Source organism: Halichoerus grypus, chromosome 9, assembly GCF_964656455.1.
Source record: "Halichoerus grypus chromosome 9, mHalGry1.hap1.1, whole genome shotgun sequence".
Classification (NCBI taxonomy): domain Eukaryota; kingdom Metazoa; phylum Chordata; class Mammalia; order Carnivora; family Phocidae; genus Halichoerus; species Halichoerus grypus.
The window spans coordinates 73,053,063-73,076,609 of NC_135720.1; the positions used below are offsets into that span (position 1 = coordinate 73,053,063).

General features: G+C 39.9%; 1 protein-coding gene across 2 annotated transcripts in view; it reads left to right on the plus strand.

Moving 5' to 3' along the window:
• Positions 1 to 531: 531 nt before the first annotated feature.
• The window catches only part of CEP162 (centrosomal protein 162), a 100,264-nt gene continuing 77,248 nt past the window's right edge, over positions 532 to 23,547 (plus strand). For both annotated transcript variants that reach the window (XM_036101001.2, XM_078055032.1), the window contains exons 1-6: positions 532 to 630; positions 1,668 to 1,783; positions 14,456 to 14,570; positions 18,294 to 18,440; positions 18,801 to 18,984; positions 21,696 to 21,763. In XM_036101001.2, coding sequence (XP_035956894.2) covers positions 1,727 to 1,783; positions 14,456 to 14,570; positions 18,294 to 18,440; positions 18,801 to 18,984; positions 21,696 to 21,763 — 571 coding nt within the window. In that variant the 5' untranslated portion in view covers positions 532 to 630; positions 1,668 to 1,726. The remainder of the gene's footprint in view (positions 631 to 1,667; positions 1,784 to 14,455; positions 14,571 to 18,293; positions 18,441 to 18,800; positions 18,985 to 21,695; positions 21,764 to 23,547) is intronic.

The window sequence follows — 23,547 nt, forward strand, 5'->3', positions numbered from 1 at the left end:
CAGGTTGGGGGTGTGAATGTGTATTTTCAATATTTTGCCCACTAGATGGTGGAACAGAGCCTCTATCTTCATAACAGAATTCTTTCTCACCGATCTGAGTTTCTCTCACAACGCCTACTCAGGGGTTTGCACGTGGAGGAAGCCAATAAAATAATTTTTTCCAAAATTTCCGCTTCGAAAGCGGAGCCAAAACCACAAGGGCGGGGAAAGTTAGGAAGAGAAAAGACAAGACGTGAGGAAATACAAGGACTAAGGAAGCTAAACTACATTTCCCAGGAAGCCACGGGCTGGGCCTACAACACCCAGCATGCCTGTGTCCCGGCTCTCGAGACCCGCTCGCTCAATCCACTTTTCCAAGGAGCGCAGAGAAAGCTGTGGAGGCTCTCCTCGTGCAGCAGCGACGGCTCTTACCCTCCAAATTATTCTGAGCCGCAGCAATCGTCACTTTCTTGTACAGGAAAAAAGACACTAACCACGGTCCCGTTGCGGGGGGGGGGGGGGGGGGGCGTCCACAAGCCACGTGACCAGTCCGGGTCAGGTGACTTGGGAGCCAGGTGGCTGGAGTATGTTACCCTGGTAACTGTTGGGCTCCCGCAGACCTTCGGGATAGCGCGGAATTCAGAGGCAGAGGTAGGTGAGGCTTCCCACTCGGTTGACCCTGACCGAAACTGTCCTCAGACCCGCTCCTCAGGGCTTTAGTTTTCCGGGTCACTCCCTGCGCCTCCCACACTCCGTTCAAGTGCGTCTTTGTCCTTCCGCCACTCTGGAACCCGCGCTTCCTGGAGCCCGGACCCCGCCAAGCCGAGCCCTTTTGATGGGATCCGTCTCCGACCAAGATCTTGGGGGCTAAGACCTTAACTGCACACACCCTGAACTGATCAGAAATGCTGAAGGGGCGGGGAGGTGTTACTCTGCAGGTTGGGAAAAATATTGTCCGGGCGGAGTCTCCACACACACGCGCCCCTCCACCGCCTCTGGAAAGTGAAGCTGCGGTTTGAGCAGCCTCAAGTAGGTATAGTCCAGAAGCTGGAACAGATCTGAAGTTGTTTGGGTTCATTGGATGGGGAGAGCTTTGCGTTACAAGTCACTTATGAATAGTTTTGTTGGCTTTCCCTGGCTCCAAAAGAAACATAATTCGTTCTGATTTGTATACTCCATTAACTGTATTTTACGTATATTTTTAATCTTAGTGAATTGCAGTTTGTCTGTATCCGGAAACAGTATATTTTGCAAACTATTAATATGGACTGATAACCAACCGAATGATAGGGCTGCACAAACTCTGTCCCGTGCTTTGCAAAAAAAGAAATGGCCTTTTGGACTTGCTAATTTATAATTTTTGAAAGATTCCTTGAAAGGACCTGATTTGTTTCAGGGATATTAAATAACATACACCCCGTAGGTTTAGGAAATATCGTGGAGGCCACCCTTCAACAATTGGATGTTAATAATGAAAATGTAATTCTGGACCCTAAGTACAGTGCAGACTCTGAAAGCTGCTTTTCCAAAGCAGTTTTATTCATGAATTCGGAATCTTTTGTCAAGGTTATTGGTCAATCATTGTGCATATATACTAAATCATAAGAGAAATGCCTGAGGTTTAAGTCTGGATGCTCTTACGACGTGATATGAATTTCCTCAAAGCATATTTATTTCTTGTCATTTAGTGTTTCCAATGTTATAAATACTTTGGGATGTTTACTTTGGGAAGTGAAAATTCTTGATTATGGCTCACTATTCCAAAGAAGAGCTGGATGAAGAGTTTGAACAGTTCATGAAAGAGGTACGTTTTTATCTTTTAAAAGCTACATTGTAAATTTGTTTCACAAGAAATTCATCTTCAATTCTCTCTTTCCCTTCTAATATGCCATCAGCTTGGCCACCTTGAAAATAAAGCAGCCAGTTATCTTACCAGCAAAATGTGTTTATTTGGGAATGACGGAGGAACTGCAATTCAGAACATGCAGGCTGTGGCAAAAGCATAGGCAAGTCCGGAGACCAAAGGAAGGAACCATTACTTTATAGAGAAAATGAGGAGAAAAGTTGGGAGGGGCTTCTTTGAATGAAAGTCCATGGTAGGAAAGAGAGTTCGGGGTGGTCACAGTTTCTCATTGGCAGAGTTGTGGTATTTTCTTACTGGCTGAGCTAGTTGCTTGGCTTGGAGAAATTCATTCTTCCCCCTGCTGGAAAATGCAAGGTCCCACTTCTTACTGTTGGGTTCTGCAATGGATGATGAGTTGATAGATAGGGCATGAGAGCTCCCCCTTCTGGCCTTCTCTTTGTATCTTAAATTTAGTTTCCTTTATTTAGTTTCACATTTCTCCCTTTTGATCCAAATCTTTCCTCAGAAGCATTGTTGACCAAGAGTTGGGTCGTCTGTGTCTCACTGCCAGGAAGGAGCTTTCCTGGATGTCAGATCCCACGTCAGAGAGAAAGTGTATAGCTGTTAGAACCCATTTTGGACCATATTTGAGTAACAGAAACTGAGGAAGGAAAACTCAGGCATTTCCCTTCCAAAGTCTGTATCTTGTTGAGGTCATACGTGTTGGAGATCATCTTGAAGTGTTGAGCTAGCATCACCTTATTGGGTCCATGGTTTCTACAAAAGTTTGACAAGCAACAGGTGCAAAACTTAAAAATTATTACACGAAATGTAACTAACAGCAGCATGACAATTCTAAATTATATGATAGTTCTAAACCATGACCCTAGGCCTGAAGAAAGCCAACTGAACAAAAGATCATTGAGAGTCATGTGAAATTTGTTATAGTCTATGTGCTTGTCCCCTAGTTCTGTGCAATTGAGTTTCTACTTTTCCAGAAGAGTTCATCTATGTGCAGTAGGTGGTGTCTGCTACCGCGCAGATGCCTCCTTCCTCAGCAGGTAAGTAACGCAGAGCTATGTGAGTGTCCAAAACTACTTGAGCCAGTGAGCCGAATAATCATTGTTCGGCTGGTGTTGCTTTAGCTGTAGAACTGACCAGCTCTCCTAAGTTTAGGGAAAAACTTCTGTGTCATTTAGTACTTACTCTGAAGGGAGAAAGGCTCTCTCTATAGAGGCAAACCTGGAGTTGTGTATGCCTCCTGGAAGTTCTCATTTAAGATGGTCATGAAGGTTTAGTGACGTAGACCGGTAGGAAGCTGCTAGTTCATTATGAAGCATAAATAGGACAGTGAACACAGCAAGAGCACATTGTCCTTTTATCCTTCAGCCATCAAGGCAATGAACTGCCAAGCATAGCGGCCATTACCAAAACCTCCACATACAGAAGAGTAGCCAGGAGCTACACATAGGGCTCCCTCATAAGTGTTAGCATTTATGGACCCATTTGTCCGTATAGAGGCATTAGCATTATTCAGCCAAGACTCAAATACCATGTTACCACTTATTGAAAGTCTTCTAAATATATGGGTATGACAGCCAGCTTACAAATGGTCCAACTTACATTGGCTGTTCCACAGTGTGTTTTACATATGTATTCAAGAGGTCTCATTTCTCCCACCTAGAGTTGGGTTGAATTGAGGCAGGGAACAAGTATGTGTGGATTTAATATTCTAACTTTATAAACAGACCTGGGCAACAGTTTAGGCATGCAGCGGCAATTGGACTTCCAGCAAAATTACTTGTAGGGCGAACTAAGGGATCCCTGTTGCTCTGGACAGATTGAGGTTTCTGGTGACAAATCCCACAATCAGAGAGGTTCCCCCTTTTGCAGCAGTTGGGAAATGCAGGTAAGAGCATTATCTGTCATGGAAGAGAGACAAAAAATAAGCCTGGTCCAGTCATTTTGAGAAAGTGATCTTTATCAGATGCCTGCTTTAATTCCTGGAAACTACTTTCAGGTCACCAGTTGGTGTGCAGGTCTTTGGATGTGACGTGTGAATCCAGGAGTGTGTTTCTTGAAATTTGGTGGCACAAGGGTTGGTAAACAGTACCTGGTAGGGCCCCTCCAACAAGAGTGAAGAAAGAACTTTTTGAGGTGTCTTTTGTAGTAGACAAAATCTCTGGGTTGCAAGATGTGATGCTTACAGCCTTTGTCTCCCGGGAGTGTGCTGTGAAGATAGTTCTACTAAAGCATGGTTAGTTTCAACAGAAGCAATGAGGCCTTTACAATACCCGAGTAGATCTCCTTTTATCAGCAGTGGATTAGACGAGGCAGGAGCCGTGTGCATCAGGCGCCCTGTGACTGTCTCAAAGCATGTGAGAGTTAATGAGTTACAAAGGAGGTGGTGGATCTCAGATTTAGAAGGACCCAATCATGTGCTCGCTTCAGCAGCACATGTACTAGCAGGACCCAATTGCAGTGCTTTTGGCCAGGTTACTTGAAGGTCTCCACAAATTTTGCCAATTGAGTCTTAATGGTGCTGTTAGTGTGACTCGCCCTGAGGATTGAAGGTGGTAAGCACAGTGATGGTGCTGTAGAACCGGCCAAACAGCATAGACCTTATTGATGAACTTGACCATTCCCTGATCACTGGGAAGCTCGAGAGGGCTTCCTCAGGTAGGAGTAATCTTTTCTAATAGGATTTTAGCTACAGAAAAGGCCATACCCTATCTGCAAGGGAAAGCTTCAGATCAGTGAGAAAAGAAACCATGACGAAAACATATATCCACAAGACAGGGAGAGTGGAATAAAATCCATTTGCCAAACTTTGAATGATCCCTTGGGCAATTTAAAATGCCAGGGTGTGGTGTGGATGGGTTTCCCGAATTGTATTTTGGACAGGTGGGGCAAGCAAAGTAGGCACTTTTGTGGGCTTCTTAATATTTCTCTACCGGAATTGATTCATTAAAGCTATCATCTTATCGGTAGAGCCGTAATTAATGCATGTGCAGTGGTTAGTAATGAGATTTTCGAGACTCTGGCAGGACTGGATTGTTATTTCTCTCAAGCTAGAGTTCTTTTTAATCAAACCAACAATTATTTGATTTCCAATATTGTTTTTCCCTCTCTGGGGCCAATTGTTGGACATCTCTTGTCAGTTTTTCTAGGTTATCATTTGAGGCAACATTCCTTTGGACCATGACAGAGGTTTGGTTGTTGGTTCCTTTAAGAGCAGTGTTTTTAATGGAAACATCAACAAGGTAGTTTCCTTTGGCCTCCAGGGAGTCAAGTCTGGAATGCATAGGGGTCTTAATAATAGCCAGGGCAGTTGGCGAAAGTTTGACATCTAATGAATTTTGGACATAAGAACCATTTGTAATTTTATTCCCATTAGAAGTAAGGAAACCTTGCTGTTTCCATAACATCCTAAACTCATGAGCTGACGAAAGGGCATACCAACTGTCAGTATAGATGTTTGCAGTTTTACCCTTGGCAAAGGTACCAGCCTGAGCATGAGCATATAATTCAGCCTGTTGGGTCAAAGTAGCCAAAGGTAGAAGTTCTGCCTGGATGATTTCAAAAGGAATTTGCAGTAGCATAGCCAAGACAGTACCGTTTTTGTCCTTTAAGTAAGACCCATCAGTAAGCTATGACAAATCTGCATTGGTTAGAGTTATCTGTAAATTGTCATGGGCAGTCAAAAGGTATCTGTCAGCATCAAGCAGTAGTGGGGTTTATCAGAGTGGTGAAAGAGAGAATAGCAGGGTCAAGGTTATTACAGTGAGGAAGAGTTATATGAGGAGCAACTAACAGGAGGATTTCAGAGGAGGTAAGATGACTGGCCAACAGGTGTTGGGTGTGACGGCAATTCAGAGGAGCTTCTACTGCATGGGGCACAAGGATGGTTCAAGGGGATCCCATGATTATTTCTTCAGTGGCCTTATCCAAAAGGGCAGTGCAGGAATGGCTCTGAGGCAAGGGGGCTATCCTCGGGCCACAGGGTACAGTTGTTGGCTATAATATCCTGTGGGTCGATAACAGTTTCCTGATTTTTGGGTGAGTTCTCCAAGGGCGTAGCCTTCCTCTCATATACAAAAAGGGTAATGAGGAGCTGATAATTAGTATGTCCAAGGGAAGGAAGCCTTATTAAGATGTTCTTTAAGGCCCCAAAGGCTATGTCATTCCGATCTTCCTAAATAATAGGGTCCGGTTTGTTGTGTTTAGGTAAAACATATAAGGGTTGGGCAATAAGAGAGAAGTTTGGAGTCCAATTTTTGACAGTAGTCCCCTACCCTAAGAAAACCTTGTAATTGGCACTTAGTTTTAGGTTTGGGGAAGTTCAGGATACCACAAAGCCTAACTATGCCTAAATGAACCCCTGTTCTGGGGCACCTGGGTGGCTTAGTTGGTTGAGCAACTCTTGATCTTGGCTCAGGTCTGGATCTTGGGGTTGTGGGTGCAAGCCCTGCATTGGGCTACATGCTAGGCATGGAGCGTACTTAAAAAATAAATAAATGTATGAATGAGTGAATGAATGAACAAACAAACCCCCATTCCAAGATCAGGTGCCTTAAATATGGAACCTGAGTTTGAGCAAACTGCAGTTTTTTCCTTGGAAACTTTATGTCCCTTTAAGGCTAAAAGTTTTAACAGCTACATGCTGTCCTCCTGTGAAGAGGCTTGGGAAAGGGAGGAGAGAAGCAAGTCATCTACATATTGTAACAAGCAAGGTAGGGCCTCCAGAAAACTTTATATCATCTGAGTCAGCTTTAAAGGTTTGGAAGAAGTAAGACTCTTAGTAAAACCCTGAGGCATTACTTTCAAATGTATTTTCTTTCCCAAGTTAAGGCAGAAAGATATTGGCTAGCCTTATCAACTGGAATACTAAGGAATGCACCACAAAGATCAGTTACAGTGAAAAACTTGGATTCAGTAGGAATAGATGCTAGTAGCATGTTGGGGTTAGGAAGAGCAGTGTGCCAAAGGATAACGTTATTTATTGCTGGGAAGTCCTGGACGAACTTCCATCCTCAGCCACTGCGTTTTCTTACAGGTGAAATAAGGGTGTTACAAGGACTAGTGCAGGTGATAATGCGCCCCTGACTGAGCCTTATCATCTTCTATTATGGGCTTGATGCCTTGAAGGGCTTCTTTCTTTATAGGGTATTGATTCATTCTGGGGAGATATTTTGAGGGATCTGTTTGAATCTTAGTAGGAGGTGCTTTGTGTATTCTGCCAAAGTCAGTTGAGGATTTTATCCATAAGGAAGATGGTAACTGATCCAATAGGGACAAATGGTTAGTGTCCTTAGAATTCGCTCCAGTGCTGTCAGAGACGAGCAAGTAAAAGATGCTGAAGTATCACTTGGTTGCTATTTTGGTTGCTTCTATCAAATTCTAGGAATTACTTCCCCCTTTTTGAAAAAAGAAATTCCAGCATGATATTTTTTCTAAGAAATCTCAGCGCAATAAGTGAGTTGGGTGAGAGAATTAAGGAAAAAGGGTGACTATCTCTTGAAGGGCCTAAACAAAAGGGACTAGATTTAGAGATCGAAACCTCACTATTTGCACAGTTTTGCTCCTCTGAAGCAGGGGCTGCTTTGTAGCGGTGCCGTTGCGCACCGAGGGCGTAGCTCCGGTGGTGATGAGGACAGACAGAGATTCATTCCCAGTCTGGAGGGTTGTTTGTGTAAACCGACGGAGAGAAAGAATTGGGACAAACCCCTGTAGTTCCTCAGAGCCCAGTCACTGGGGATTAGGAAAACATAGGAAAGATTGCTTAGAGGACCGAACGGCATCTGGAGCACTTAAGTTTGTAACAGTCCTTTTTCCAGTGTCCTGGTTTTTTGCAATAATGGCAGAGATCAGGAGGGTTTGGGGTTTGTTTAGGGGCCTGCATTTGTTGGAGATGAAACTTAAGGATTTTAGTGGTGTTACTGTTAGTCCACTCATCTAGGGTGTGGGCCAGCTGGTTTGCTAAATTAACTAAATCTGGGGCAGACATAGTTTTTCCCATTCCATCCTGGTCCTTTTAACTTGAAGGGAACGATCCGGTTTAGCTAGTTAATGAACACAGAATTAAAGGCTACCTGAGTGGATTTGACATCTAAAGGAAGACCAGAGTTTTCCTTAAAAATAATCTGACGTCAGTTGTAATAATCATAAACAGGTGCATCAGGTTTTTGTGTGTGCAAGCCTGAATGATGTTTGTGCAAGCCTGAGTGATGTTCCAATTATCAGGCTTAGGAACAGCTTTTGTCATTGTGCCAAAAGTCAAAGATCTATTTTTCTGAATCTCTTTCAGGACTTTTCTGTCAGACCAGTTTCATCCAGTGTTAGGCCTAACCCTCACCAACAAGCGTGTGAACTAATTAATATAAATCTGAGAAACCTAGTCGATAAGTTTGAGTAACTGTGTTAAATTCTTCGACAAATCTGTGAAGATCTTCAGTAACTTTGGGAACGTTTTTGACTGTAGCCTGTAGTTCAGCTTTAGTCCAGGGAACATAAGAAGGTAGGAGTTTAGCGGTTGGGTCCTTAGAGGGCTTAATAAAGGGACAGGTTCTGATAGGTTCAGAGGAAGAGAGCGCGGGGAGGGGTTCGGAGAAGAAGGGACAGTCAGGGAGAAGATTAGACTGAGGAAGTGAAAGGGTAGAGAGGGGCTGGGGACGGCGCTGCAGGGAAGTAGGGAGATGGCAGCGGAGGAACGGCCCGAGCACAAGCGGGCTGCTGCGTGTCCCGAGACCAAGGATACTGGAAGGAAGCGAGGACTCGGAAGCCCTTCTGCCTTCTCGCAGTGGTTTAGTAAGTAGCCTCACTTAATTTAGTAATGGTATTTTGCAGAGAGGCAGTTTTGGAGTCCTGAATTTGTTGGGAAGCCTCCAGGTACCAATTAAAACGGGCATTCCATTCAGTTTGTTTAATTTTAGAGGTATGGTCTTCTAATTTGGTTTTGAGAAAAGTAAGTTTGAGGAGATCAAAAGTTCCCCCATGGTGGTCACTGAAATTCTAAATTTAGCTGGGTTGGTCTGTTTCATTAGCAATGTGTGTGAGGAGGGATCGGAGTTTTTAAACAGCCGTCAGGGTCCCAGGAGGAGGGCTGTCCTGAGAGTTTGAGGATTAGGATCCCGTTAGTCAATACTAGAAGTTCAGAACAACACGTGAGTACTCACCAGAAGGGACAAAGCCTTCACAAAAATAGAAAGAATAAAGCTTGTAAACAGATCCTGAATAAAGCCAGGAAGAGAGCTCAGGACGCAAAGAGAGCAGAGCTTGGATCCAGGAGAGACTTACCTTCAAACTCCAGGCTCAGGGAGAAAGCAGTGAACTCATTGGGCTCAGTGGGTACAGGCACCTGTTTGCTCACCAGCCTCAGAGTTGTTGGAGTCTTCTCTGGATCCCACTTCTCATCACCAAGTAATGTCGACCTCAAGGATGAAACAGCCAGTTATTTTACCATTTATTTGGGAATGGCAAAAGAGTTGCAGTTCAGGACATGCAAACTATGGCAAAACCCTAGGCAAGACCTGAGATCAAAGGAGGGGAACATTATTTTATAGAGAAAAGGAGGGGCTTCTTTGAATGAAAGTCTGTTGGAGGAAAGCAAGAGTTCAGGATGGTGATGGTTTCTCATTGGCAGAGCTATTGCTGGGCATGAAGAGAAACCTTTCTTCTTGCTGCTGGGGTAGTAACATTAACATCTTCCTGTTGGAAAATGCAAGATACACTTCTTTGTTGGAGTCTGCAGTTGATGACAAATTGATAGGGTGTGAGAGCTCCCCCTTCTGACCTCCCAATTGTATTTTAAGTAATGGGGTTTCCCCTATATTCATTTTCACAAGTCCATCACCAAGCTCTGTCAACTCTTCCTCCAGAATATATCTGTCCTCTTCCTAGGTCTCTTCCTGTTCACTGCTGCCATCCTAGTCCAGGGCACCATCTTCTCTCCTGGGCTACTGTAACAGTTCCCATATACGGTCCCCCCATTCCTTTACCAAACTGCAGCCAGTGTGATCTGTAACATGAATCAGATTGTTCCTCTTCTTTGTAAAACACTCTGTTAGCTTCCCATCCCGAACGGAATAAACTCCAAACTTCTTCCCATGGTTTACAAAGCCCTAAATGATTTTGCTCATGTCTTCCTCACTCACTTTATACCTCTTTTCCTCCTTATCTACTTATGCTACAGTGGCCTTTTTTCTCCCTCAGACATGCCAAGCTCATTTCACATAAGGAGCTGTGCACGAGCTGTTCCTTCTGCCAATAATTCTGTTCCCCAATTCTTCACCTGATTGTTAACGATCTCATCTTAAATTTATCACTACCACAGAGAGGTTTTTTTTTTTTCTGTTAATGCAGTAAAAAAGTAACAGCAAGTGACTTCTTTGTGTACCATATATTTAATTCTCTGTGTAGCACTTGGCACTGTTCATTATTTTCCTTGTGTCGGTCTGTTTTCTGCCTCCCGTTGTATGAATGTGTGATTCGTGATGTGACAGCTATATGTTCACTGCTATACCTGTTGTACCTAATAGATGCTTAGTAAATACTGGCTGAATGAATAAATTAGAGGGTCGCACTATATCCGATGTATTTAATATAAATAGGTCTTGTAGAGCATTCAGGAGTCACATTTTAAGCAATTATACTAACATTCTTGTTCATAAAGGGAGTTTAGATGTAGGGTGTAGTAGAAAACCTCAGTTTCATTAACAGGAAAAAGTAATGCCTACTTTGTAGGTTTGTAAGGATTTAAAAAAGCATCTAGGGGCACCTGGGTGGCTCAGTCGTTAAGCGTCTGCCTTTGGCTCAGGTCATGGTCCCAGGGTCCTGGGATTGAGCCCCACATCGGGCTCCCTGCTCCGCGGGAAGCCTGCTTCTCCCTCTCCCACTCCCCCTGCTTGTGTTCCCTCTCTTGCTGTGTCTCTCTCTGTCAAATAAATAAAATCTTAAAAAATAAATAAATAAAAATAAAAAAGCATCTAATGATTATCTGAATGTAATAGACACTCAGGATAAGAATCTCACTTCCCATTTGAAAACTGATTTTTTTAATTTCAAATATGGGTACATTTTGAAAATTAAACTTTATAGGAAGTATTTTCACTGTAAAAGATGAAAAGCGGTACAGGCCAATTTTTTTTTCTTTTGCCCCTCATTTACCTCCCTTTCAACACCCTCCCTCCCTCCCACTCTTTCTCTCATATTCAGGCTCAACTGGTAAAAGCTTTTTTCTCATGCTAGAGATTTGGATAAGGCAGCATCTCGTTTTTTTAAATAATGAAAACCATGATTTTAGAGTCATGCTAACTTCTTTAATCATTTTGCTAAATTACTGTTCAAATAGTTTGTTCAGTGATACGGCTTACCTATCTCTGTTTGTAAGGAGATTGGTGCGAACCAGCTTTTTTTTTTTTCTTCTAAAGCTTTATTGAGTTATCATATACCATACAATTCACCCATTTAAAGTGTATAATTCAGGGGTGCCTGGGTGGCTCGGTCGGTTAAGCGTCTGACTTTTGATCTCAGTTCAGGTCTTGAGCTCATGTTGGCGGTGAGGGGGAAGGCCCAGTGTGGAGCCTACTTAAAAAAAAAAAAAAGTGAAGTGTACAATTCATTGTTTTTTAGTTTGTTCACAGCAATGCAACCAATACCACAATCACTTTTAGAACACTTTTGTCATCCTTAAAAGAAACCCTGTACCCATTAGCAATTACCCCCTTCCCAGCCTTTGGCACCACTAATCCACTTTCTGTCTCTGAATATATGCTTGTTATAGACATTTCATAGACATGGAATCATACAATATGTGGTCTTTTGTGACTGGTTTCTTCCATTCAACATAGGTTGAAACAAGGTTCATCCATTTGGTAGCATCTATCAGTACTTCATTGCTTTTTATAGCTGAATAACATTCCATTGTATGGGTTTACCACATTTTGTTTGTTTATCCACACATCAGTTGATGAACATTTGAGTTCTTTCCACTTTTTGGCATTTATAAATAAGCTGCAATGGAAAGTCATGTACAAGTTTTTGTGTGGATGTATGTTTTCATTTCTGTTGTGTGTATACCTAGTAGTGGAAGTCGTGGGTCATATGGCAACTCGATGTTTAACCTTTTGAGGAATGGCCAGACTGTTTCTAAAGTAGCTGTGCCATTTTACATTCCCACCAGCTGTGTATTAGTATATAAGGATTCCAGTTTCTCCATATGCTCACCAGAGTACGGTTATTCTCTGGGGACCAGCTTTTGTGTTTGTTTTTAATGATAGGAATCTGGAAAGCAGTGTGGAAGATTATCAAAAGTGAGACTACCTACTATGTATTAGATGATAGGGTGAGCACTCTGCATTTCATTTTCTGATCTTTGTCACAAGCTTGCAAAGTCAGTGGTACTATGTCTATTTTTTAACAGATGAATAAGCTGAAAAGAGAGGATAATTTTCCCTAAGCAACAACTAGTATATTTTGAGGTTAAAATTTGAACTCAGATCTGTCTGGCCTCCAAAACCTATATTCCTTCCACACTCTTATCTGGCCATGGGGCTTAAGAGGAATAGACTGAGTCTGAGGCAGATTGTCAGAATTTGGTGAACAGTGAGATATAGGGAGGAGAGAGAAATGGAACATTTCAAGGTGATGATCAAGTTTAGAGACTGAGTGGAAAGTGATGGAACTACAATTCAGATAAAGAATCCTTTTCCTTCCCTCTTCCCCTCTTCCTGCCTAATTGTCAGGAAAGACAATGATTTCTTTTTGAACATTTTAAAATTGACATTATTTTAAGTAATTGAGATAGAGTTGTTTGGTTGGCAGGTGGAAATTTGTGCATTGTCATCTTGGAAGTTTAAAAGGGCATCCTGGTGACATTGTCCCAGTTCGGGGACTACATAGTATAGTGGAAAGTGGATAGGTGTTCTCAGACCTCGGTTTGAATCCCAGGTCTGTAACACTTACTAACAGTAGCAAGTGGGGCAAGTTGCTTAACCTCCCTGAGCTTGTTTCCCCATCAATAAATCTTGATTGAATTGCTTAAAGATTGAGATAACCTGGTTATATATCCTGACATATAGCAGGCATGGAATAAATGTTGGTTTCTTCTCCAGGAGAAGTGTGTAGAGTGAAGATAAAAAGGATAAGCACAGAGTCCTGGGGAAGTCTAGTGTAAAGAAATGGGCAAAAGAACCAAGACTTATTAAAATAGACGGGTGGGAAAGGTCACAGAACTGAAGTATAACTCGGAGGAGGTGATGCTGTGAAATCAAAGATACAGAGTTTCAGGAAGAGTCAGTCATCACCGGTATCAAATTCCATGATGTGATCAGGCAGTGGTCCTTTATTTGTGGCATTTAGGAGACTTTTGCAACCTGGAGGAGAGCTGTTTGGGATGGGAACCAGATTTTAAAGGGTTGAGCAGTAAACTCAAGAAATTGGTGTGTAAAAGAAAAGTAATAGGTAGAATAAAGGGGAGGTAGGAATAAGGATCTTGTTTGTTTTGTTTTGCTTTGATTTTTTTTTTAAGATTTTATTTATTTATTTGACAGAGGCACAGTGAGAGAGGGAACACAAGCAGGGGGAGTGGGAGAGGGAGAAGCAGGCTTCCCACTGAGCAGGGAGCCGTTGTGGGGCTCCATCCCAGGACCCTGGGATCATGACCTGAGCCAAAGGCAGACACTCAACAACTGAGCCACCCAGGTGCTCCCTGCTTTGCTTTTTTTTAAAAAAGATGGTGTAGAACTGAATGTTCATTCTTCCATTTCACAGTTGTGCTATGGCCTGAGGTTACAGAGATGGGCTGGTTTATAACCTGAGGGAAGGAGGGAGGGGAGAGAGAGGAGGAAGTGCAGATATGGAGATGACATGGGATGACCAAGGAAGTAAGAACCTAGAAAGGTGGGAAGTGATTGACCCCTCTTCAAGTTCTCCTTGGTGTGGAGGAAAGAATTTCTTTTCTGAGAGAGGAAAGCAGTGTCTTTACGGGTGAGTGTAATGGTGGAGTAAGGGAAAGGAGGGTGGTTTTTGACTGAAGGTCTTTATTTTCTCAGTGAAGAGAGAGGCCAAGTTACTGACTGAGAGTGGTGGCGGTGGGTCAATTAGGATTAGACTAGGGGATTTAGGATTGTACTGAAATTTGGACCTGAAGAGTAGAAAAGGACAAATAAAAGTTTGTTGATCATTGTGACAAAATGCTAATTTTTCTGGTAAACACCTGAAATTCAGTTCATCTTAGAATTTTGTGCTCTTTGAGAGTGATGCTGGGTAACTTTGCTCAATCATTATTTATTCTTAGATCCTAGAGAATGTCTAGAAGAGGATAGCATAATTCTTTTTTTCCCCTTCTTGATCAAGTTTCTTGATAAGTTTTCTTTATTTCTTTGTTGTTATTGTTGATGTTCTCCCTGGTTAGTTTACTTATTTAACTCTAGATATGAAATTGATGTTCAGAGATGTATGCTTGATTTTTAAATTATTTTGGCCACGTATGTTTAAAAGTATAAATTTACATATTGTTGCTGAGAATATTGTTTATATACATGATAGCTGAACTGTGAAAGAACTAAAAGAAACATTTTTAGTGATGAATGTGTGATTCTCGAGTTTTAATTCAGTAGCTTGTATCTGATTTAGCTTTCAGATGATTCTTTTGAGAATTCAAATAAAACACCTAGACAACCTAAAAGAGAAGTGAAAAAGAAAGATGCAGTGCCATGGTGGATAACTGAAGATGATTTTGAAGATGGTGGTAAATACTGCTGATTTTTTTATTCCAAATTATTTGACCACAAGGTGTCAGTCAAGACTTTTAATTTTGGGGTTTTGTTATTGGACTATACATATATAAAGAAAATAATACTAGTAGCGTGACTTTTTGAAGCTTGAATTTTCATATTCACTTTATTATATATTTATTATGTAATTGAGAATCTATGATGTTTCTGCATTATCAGGTTATATTACATTGGGATAATTTTATATTTACTCAAATTAAGATGATGAATAATACATGTATATTTCTACATTGTCATGTATAGTGGTAAATTGATTTAAGGTGATTTAATAAATATTCTGACAATGTATTAATGCCATTACATTGGGAATATTTTAACAAATCTTTAGATTTTTGGTATCACAGTCTGTTAATAACAGTAGTAAAAAAAGTAATTTATTGCCTTAATATTAGGTAAAGAACTCATTAATGATCCTGCCTGACATATGTGTATACCTTTCCCCAAACTGTTCTTAGTCACCTCTTCACAAATGGAAAAGTACTCTCTGGAGTATCTGCTTTGGTATGCCTGCTGTATATGATGCTGCCGTATCCATAAGGAGCCCCAGACTACTCCTCTTCACCTATGTTTGTGCTATTTATGGATCATTAAGCAGCATTTTATAAACTTAGAGGATTTTTCTATCCTAAGGGGGAAATTTGCCCCATAGCTTTTGTTTTTCCCCATGAAATTAAGCCCAAATTCCTTAATGTGCCCACTAAGGCTCTGCATCATCTGAAGAGGACCCTCCTTTCTAGTTTCCTGTGCCCCAGCCATAGTCAGTTATTCCCTATCTCCTGGAAACATCATTGACTCTGTGCCTCTGTGCATTAGCTCATGCTTTCTCACCACTAGACTGCCTTTTCTCATCTTTCTTTCCTAACTCTTCCAGCTCCCTTTTCAGCATAATTATTTTCTTCTTTGTTTTGATTTCAAAACACCACAGTAGCACTTACACATTGTGCTGATAGTCATTACCTGTAGGGCTATGCCTGAGGTTGGGAGCTTTGTGAGAGCAGGAAACACTTCTTTTTGTTTGTATCCCCTGACCCCAACAGTAAATAAATAATAAATGTATTTAATAAATGAATGTTAGAGTAAATTTGATAGTCATTTCTCTGTTCTTAAAACTAAAATAAGGAAGTGCCTTATTGAAAAGTTCAGTGCATTTTTTCATAAATCCCCCAACCACATAACAATGCTAAAGTTTGCATGCAAAGAATTCTTTTTTAGAATCTTTTCCCTGTTGGTGCTTGAAAAGAATATTACATGATGAAGTACCATTGGAATTGTTCACAAAGATTTGAGACTTAATTAGCATTAAAGTCTCTTTCTAGAAAGTAATGAATCAGAGATAGAATGTGCATACTCATCCCAAAGGGAAAGACTAGGTCCTGGACCAACACTTGAATGTAACCTGACTAAAGGTATTAATTTTTAAGAAAGAATTTATCAATCAGAATGGATTTGATTAGTAAAAGATTCAAAGAAGGATATTTAAGAAGCAAACTTTGACGATATCCATTTAAATACTGAGGAGAGGGTTTCTCCATGCAAGGACATAACCTGGTCCCTGGTTCAATCACAAACATTTCTGAGTTCATGTTATGTTGGGCATACTAGGCACTAGTATACAGACAATAGGATTCCTGCCATCAAGAGTGTAGAAGCTTCTGAGGGGGAAGTAAACACCCTCTTGAGGAGAGGAATGCATTACCAATCTTAGACACCTTTTTTTTTTTTTTAATTTTTTTGTTTTTTGACAGAGAGAGAGACAGCGAGAGAGGGAACACAAGCAGGGGGAGTGGGAGAGGAAGAAGCAGGCTTCCCGCTGAGCAGGGAGCCCGATGCGGGGCTGGATCCCAGGACCCTGGGATCATGACCTGAGCCGAAGGCAGACGCTTAACGACTGAGCCACCCAGGCGCCCCAATCTTAGACATCATTAAACATCAACATTGAGCTACTTCAACCTTATAATTTTCTCTTTCAATTGCCATAAGGATGAAATGTTCTGCCTAGAGGATGAAACAATCTAATCCTTCTACTGGTCATACTCTTCATTATGAATAACTAAATTGGATCTTGGTTTTGGTCATTAGTCTCTTGTAAGCTCAGTTAGTATGGGTCACATCCCTGAGTCCAGCTTCAGAGCCAGGGTGAGACCCACATAGGCACCACAACAGTACCCCAACCATGGCATACACTTTTTCTTTTGAAGTGTCTATAGATAACGTCTCTTGATTTTCTGCAACCATGGAAGTTATTATTTGATCTATAAAACCATTATTCACACAAAGCCATAAAAAATAGCTTGGAATCCTTTCCAGGAGTATACTAATTAGGAAACTGAAGTCAGAACTTGACTTTTTTTTTTAATTTAAATTAAATTAGCCAACATATATTACATCATTAGTTTTTGGTGTAGTGTTCAATGATTCATTAGTTGTGTATAACATGCAGTGCTCATCACATCATGTGCCCTCTTTAACGCCCATCACCCAGTTACCCCATCCCCCCACCCACCTCCCTTTCCACAACCCTCAGTTTGTTTCCCAGAGTCAAGAGTCTCTCATGGTTTGGCTCCCTCTCTGATTTCTTCCCATTCAGTTTTCCCTCCTTTCCCCTATGATCCTCTGCACTATTTCTTATATTCCACATATGATTGAAACTATATGATGATTATCTTTCTCTGATTGACTTATTTCTCTGAACCCTCCAGTTCAGAATTTGTGACTTTTTTTTTTATTAACATATAATGTATTATTTGTTTCAGGGGTACAGGTCTGTGATTCATCAGTCTTACACAATTCACAGCGCTCACCATAGCACACACCCTCCCCAGTGTCCATCACCCAGCCACCCCATCCCTCCCACCCCCCTCCACTCCAGCAACCTCACTTTGTTTCCTGAGATTAAAAGTCTCTTATGGTTTGTCTCCCTCTCTGGTTTTGTCTTGTTTCCAGAATTTTTGACTTCTTAATAAGACTTCCTTCTAAGCAAAATGATATTCTTCTAGTCTTAATATATACACAATGTAATTATTTAACTTCTCCGTTTTTCACTTTTTTATAACAAATATATGCTATTATGACAAATTTTGAATATTGCATAGCTTTTTCAGTGTTTTCTAGTGTTTTTGGCATAAAGAGAAAAATGCTATCCATGGCTATGAGTACTGGCCTGGTCTGACCATTGACTCCTGCTCTGGGCTCATTTCCACCTGGACTCACCCTCACTCTCTAGATTCAACCTCACTCGTCTTTTTGCGTCCTCCAGGGTTGCCTGCCCTCCCATTGCTGACCCTTTGTACCTTGTCTCCGCCCTACCTGGAGTTGTCTCCCTTTTCTAGTTCACCTGTTCTTCCTTCATATAAGGCAGAAGATACTCTTTAAAGTGGCATGGTATACTGTATTAAATAATTGTGCTTCAAAGTAATTTTTAAAATTTTGTCTCATGTAAACTTTTGAGATTATTTAATAAAATACAATGCAAATAAATAGTGTTATAATTTTTCTTTTGTGAATTTTGGGTCTGATGGATTCTTACTTAATAGACCAGATTTATTTTGTAGCTACTGTCTACAAAATTAGCATAACGGAAAAAAAGTTAGTATAACAGTATTACTGGTTAATACATTAGTGGTCAAAACAGTTTTCTGAACATAAATACCCAGCTATATCTTAAATCCCATCCCTAGGACTGCTTGGAACAAATGTAAGCTATCTGAAAGCAAAGAGGCCTTCTCAGCCTATTATGGAAATACAAGAGGAGTCTGCTGAAAGGATTCAGTTTCTTCAGAGCAGTGGAACCTCTATCTTAAGTATTGACAGCTTAGAAACAAATGGTAAGAAACGTGAGGGATACAAGTTGACAGATTAATTACTATGCTTAATTAAATTAAATACTATAATTATACTATACTCAATTAAAATTTTTACAAAAACTAACCTGTATCTTGGAGCCTCCTTTACTGAAGCATGTAGATATTCTTAATACCTTCCTAGAAGGTTTAGAATTAGATCTTGAGGGAAACCTTATAACCGTACATACTGATTATGAATACAAGTCTATATGTAGTGGGTGAGAGATGTATGTTTTAAATTTTTTAAATTTTACTAATATCAATAAATGCATCATTCAGATTAATTTTATCAAAATTCAAAATTCTGCATATTAATAAAGTATATTTGTCCTTTTCATTTAGAGATAGTAGTTTCTGAACTCAATCATAGTGTTCTTGGATTGGGATTGGACACATTAGAAGAACAAGAAGAAAAAGAGCAATTTTTTGCCAGGCTTGAGGAAGGCTTAACATCTTCCATTGATTATTCAAGATTAAATAAGGAACTGGATTCTAATGACTCCACACAATTTAAAGCTTTACATAGGTAATGTATTTACAATATCAACTAATCATTAAATGGTTTCTGTATTTTTCTATATATATTTTTTTAATTTATTTATTAGAGAGAGAGAGATAGAGCAGGAACACAAGAAGGGGGAGTGGAGAGGGAGAAGCAGACTTCCCGCGGAGCAGGGAGCCCGATGCGGGGCTCAATCCCAGGACCCTGGGACCATGACCTGAGCCGAAGGCAGACGCTTAACGACTGAGCCACCCAGGCGTCCCTTATTTTTATCTCTTTTCTATGTTCATTATTTCGATCCTGGTTTCCCTAATATATGAATGGAATATGTTGATTTGTGTTTAAGAGCTCACTCTGCATCCAGGTATCTGAAAGGTCATGCGTGCGATGCTACTGAGACTAATGGCGCGCTGCAAAAAGACCTTACTAGGAAAGTAGCTTCTTAAGTGATTTTCCACAGATGAACTAAATAAGAGAGTTCAGGTAGCTGTCATAAACTCAGAGAAAAAAATAAAAGAAAGGGTGAACCAGGGAGTCAAGACAGGTTTTGTCTCCGTCCTCCCTTTGTATATGGTTGACCCTGATGATTATCAGGAAACCTCATTTATCCTGAAAATCCTGCTAGTTGACTGAGCTGGCCTCTGTAAGTACAGTAGACCTTTGACCTTTTAAAATTATAAATGGAGGGACACCTGGGTGGCTCAGTCGTTAAGCGGCTGCCTTCAGCTCAGGTCATGATCCCAGCATCCTGGGATCGACTCCCACATCGGGCTCCCTGCTCAGTGGGGAGTCTGCTTCTCCCTCTCCCTTTGCCTACCTGTCTGCCTACTTGTGATCTCTCTCTCTCTCTGTGTCAAATAAATAAAATCTTAAAACAATAAAAATAAAAAAAATAAAATTATAAGTGGAAGCCAGATTACAACTTCAAGATTTTAAGAACACCAAACTATAATTAAATTAAGGGTGAGGAGAATCATTACCTCTTGTTATTAGAGTACCTGGTGTCCTTAGGATGCTTAGTTTCTTACAGACCATGGATAAAGCAGTGCAGTGACTTTCATGAATTTTGTAGAGTTTGAGATTTTTACCCTGCTTGTAAGCTCACAAGTTACCCTGCCAGTTTTATGGATGCAGATAGTAGACACAAGATTCCTGGGTCAGAAACAAAGGACTTTATTTCTCACAATAAAAGCCATATCTGAGTCTCATGTTTATTTGCCTCAGTTCCCCCATGCTCCACAAAGCTTGTGGAGGCAACATGGAGGGTCCATGATGGTTGTCTGCATGGGCAGTGGATTGCTTTATAGGAGAGGAGCACTGGGCTTGGGGAATCCATTGCTTTTATAGTAAGAGGAAATAAGCCTGCTTCTTTTCTGGAAGGAGATACTGCCTCATCTCTCAAGGTTGCTCTCTGCAAACACAATCTTGGGAAATAACCTAGGAAAGAGAGGTTTGTGCCTTGCATTCTTGGCATACCCCACAAGAACATGCAGGGACACTCAGGGCCCTTGGTGATTGCCTCTCCCAATAGTAACAACACAGATTAAGTGTACACAAGTTGGCTACAAGTTTTGGCCCCTTTGTAATATTTCTTAACTTTTTAAATTTTTTTTTTTTTTTTTAATTTTATTTATTTATTTGACAGAGACACAGCGAGAGAGGGAACACAAGCAGGGGGAGTGGGAGAGGGAGAAGCAGGTTTCCCACCGAGCAGGGAGCCTGATGCGGGGCTTGATCCCGGGACCCTGGGATCATGACCTGAGCTGAAGGCAGACACTTAACGACAGGGCCACCCAGGTGCCCCTTTTTATTTCTTAACAGTATTCTTAACTACTGATATTTCTGCTTTAGGACAGGCGAGTCAGAGTGCTAAATAACATTGTGTATAGAATATTGTTGCTGCTATTATTATAGTTATAGCTTCTTGGATTTGCTGATAATCTCACTAAAGACAAGGTTGATAGACTGAAAAAAGTAGGGTGGATTCCTTGGTTTGAAAGAAAGCAGTATATGAACTAATCCAATATAATTAAAATTTGCTCAAGCTCCTTTGTTACTTTTCTGAGTTTTTATTGGTTTAAGGTTCCTGTTCAGCCTCTATGTCATGATTAAATTGCTTATTAACAGATAAATGCTGAACCTGACATTTTTTCTGGCCTCCATGTAGACTTCACTGGTTCTCATGTGGTCAATTCCTAATCTTTAGTGTAGAAAGGATATCTGGGCCCTGAGACATGTAAATGCACACACTTATGTATAAAATTGTGTGTATTTGTGTATAAAGTTAAGTTATGGCATTTTTTTCTTTGTGTTAATTTGATAGCTTCAGTTAGGCTTTGAGGATCCTTTATTTTCAAAACATTTTCTTTATAACTCCCAAATTTTTAGTTTTTGTTAAAATAAGAGTACTTGAGAAGAAAAGTATAATGCTAGAGATTTTTAAAATATATATGTAAAAGAATCCATGGAAATGTATTATTAACATTTAATACTAAATTAAGTAAATTTGGGGGCACCTGGGTGGCTCAGTTGTTAAGCGTCTGCCTTCGGCTCAGGTCATGATCCCAGGGTCCTGGGATTGAGCCCCACATTGGGCTCCCTGCTCCGTGGGAAACCTGCTTCTCCCTCTCTCATTCGCCCTGCTTGTGTTCCCTCTCTCGCTGTGTCTCTCTCTGTCAAATAAATAAATAAAATCTTTTAAATAAGTAAATTAATTAAGTAAATTTTTTTTTCAGTTATCAAGCTAATGTAGAACTAAGTGAAGATAAACATGAGTATGAATCGAAACATGAAGAATTGGCAGGTAATTTCATTGGTTTAAAAATGTACAATACTTGAAAAGATAATATAACTATTAATAAAGACATTGATAGGAGAAAAATAAAAGTAAAACCATATCTTTGAAAGAGCTTTGATCAGGTAGAGTGAACTGCCTATGTTACAATCTGAGCTGCTAAGAAATGATGGAAAGTGCACTGCTGCCTCATTTGTTGGGAGTGGGCAGTGGACCAATTAGGAAGACAGGAAAAGGACTAGGGGAATCTATGGAGCCAGGACCAATGTCTCTAAAGCATAGCTCAGTAGGTATTTCTTTTTCTACCTTTGACTTTTAACGTATCCTTGTTTTTATATTTAAAATGATTTTTTCATAGTTAGCATATAGCTGGATTTTCCTTTTTTGTCCAATCTAACAATCTCTGACTTTTAATTGAAGTGTTTCTACCCTTTATAAAAATATATTCATTGGTATGGTTTTTTACTCTTTGGCCATTTGTTGGTTGTGTTGATTTTGTCCTGCAGTCTCTTGGATTGAGTATTTATAACATTCCATTTTATCCCTTCTTTGGGCTTGTTAGTTGTACCTCTTTGTTGTATTTTTTTTCTAAGTTTCTCTATGATTCATAACATGCATCTTTATCTTATTAAATAGTCTATTTTCAAATAAAATTATACCACTTTATATGAGTCTTAAAAACAGTGAACTCCCCCAACCTTTTTGCTATTTTGTCATACATTTTTCTTCTATATATCTTAAAACCCTGTGATGTATTATTATTACTATTATTATTATAATTAATATTGCTTTTAATAGTCTATTTAAAAAATTTTTAAGGCATATAAAAAACTTATATTCATGTAAAAACATTTATCCACATATTTATCATTCCCAGTTTTTTGTATTCTTTGCATAGATTTGAGGGTTTTTTTAACTTCTTATTTAAAATGAATTTAAAAATTTTTTTATATTGAAGTATAACTGATATATAACATTATATTATTTTCAGGTGTACAAATACTTATTTAATACACTGTGAAATCACCACAACAAGTCTAGTTAACATCTATAACCAGTACCAAAAAAACCATTTTTTCCTTGAGATAAGAACTTTTAAGATCTACTGTCTTAGCGACTTTCAAATACAGTTGACCCCTGCACAACATGGTAGTTGGGGATGCTGACCCCCTACACAGAAATCTGTGTCTGAGATTTTTAGCCTGGTTTTGTGGCAGTTTGATGATGGTGTATCTTGGTGTGGCTTTTCTTGTATTTATCCTACTTGGAGGTGGTTGAGCATTGATCTGTGGATTTATAGTTTCCATCAAAATGAAAAAAATGTTTTGTCCACTCACTAATTCTTCAAATATTATTTCTCTCATCCCCTGCCTTCTGACCCTAATCACAATTGTGTTAGATGGCTTTTTGTCCCATAGGTCACTAAGACTCTTTCATCTTTTAAAGCTTTTTTCTTCTCTGTGCACTTTAGTTTTTACTGCTTTGTCTTCAAGTTTACTGATTGTTTTTCTTCTTTCCTTTGATCTTCTGTTAATTCATTGAAAGATTTTTTTTCTTTCAATCTAGAAGTTCATTTTGCGTTTTTTTTTAAATCTCTTTGTATCTTTTCTCATGTTCTTTTTTTATTTTTCCCTCAGGTCCTTAAGATTAGTATATTCTCCTGATCCCAATGTTTGTGCATTTCTGGGTCTCTTTCTATTGAATACTGCTTCTCCTTATAGTGATTTTTTATTGGATGTTGGATATTGTAGATTTTTATATTGTTGAGTGTTTGGATTTTGGTCTTTTTCTTA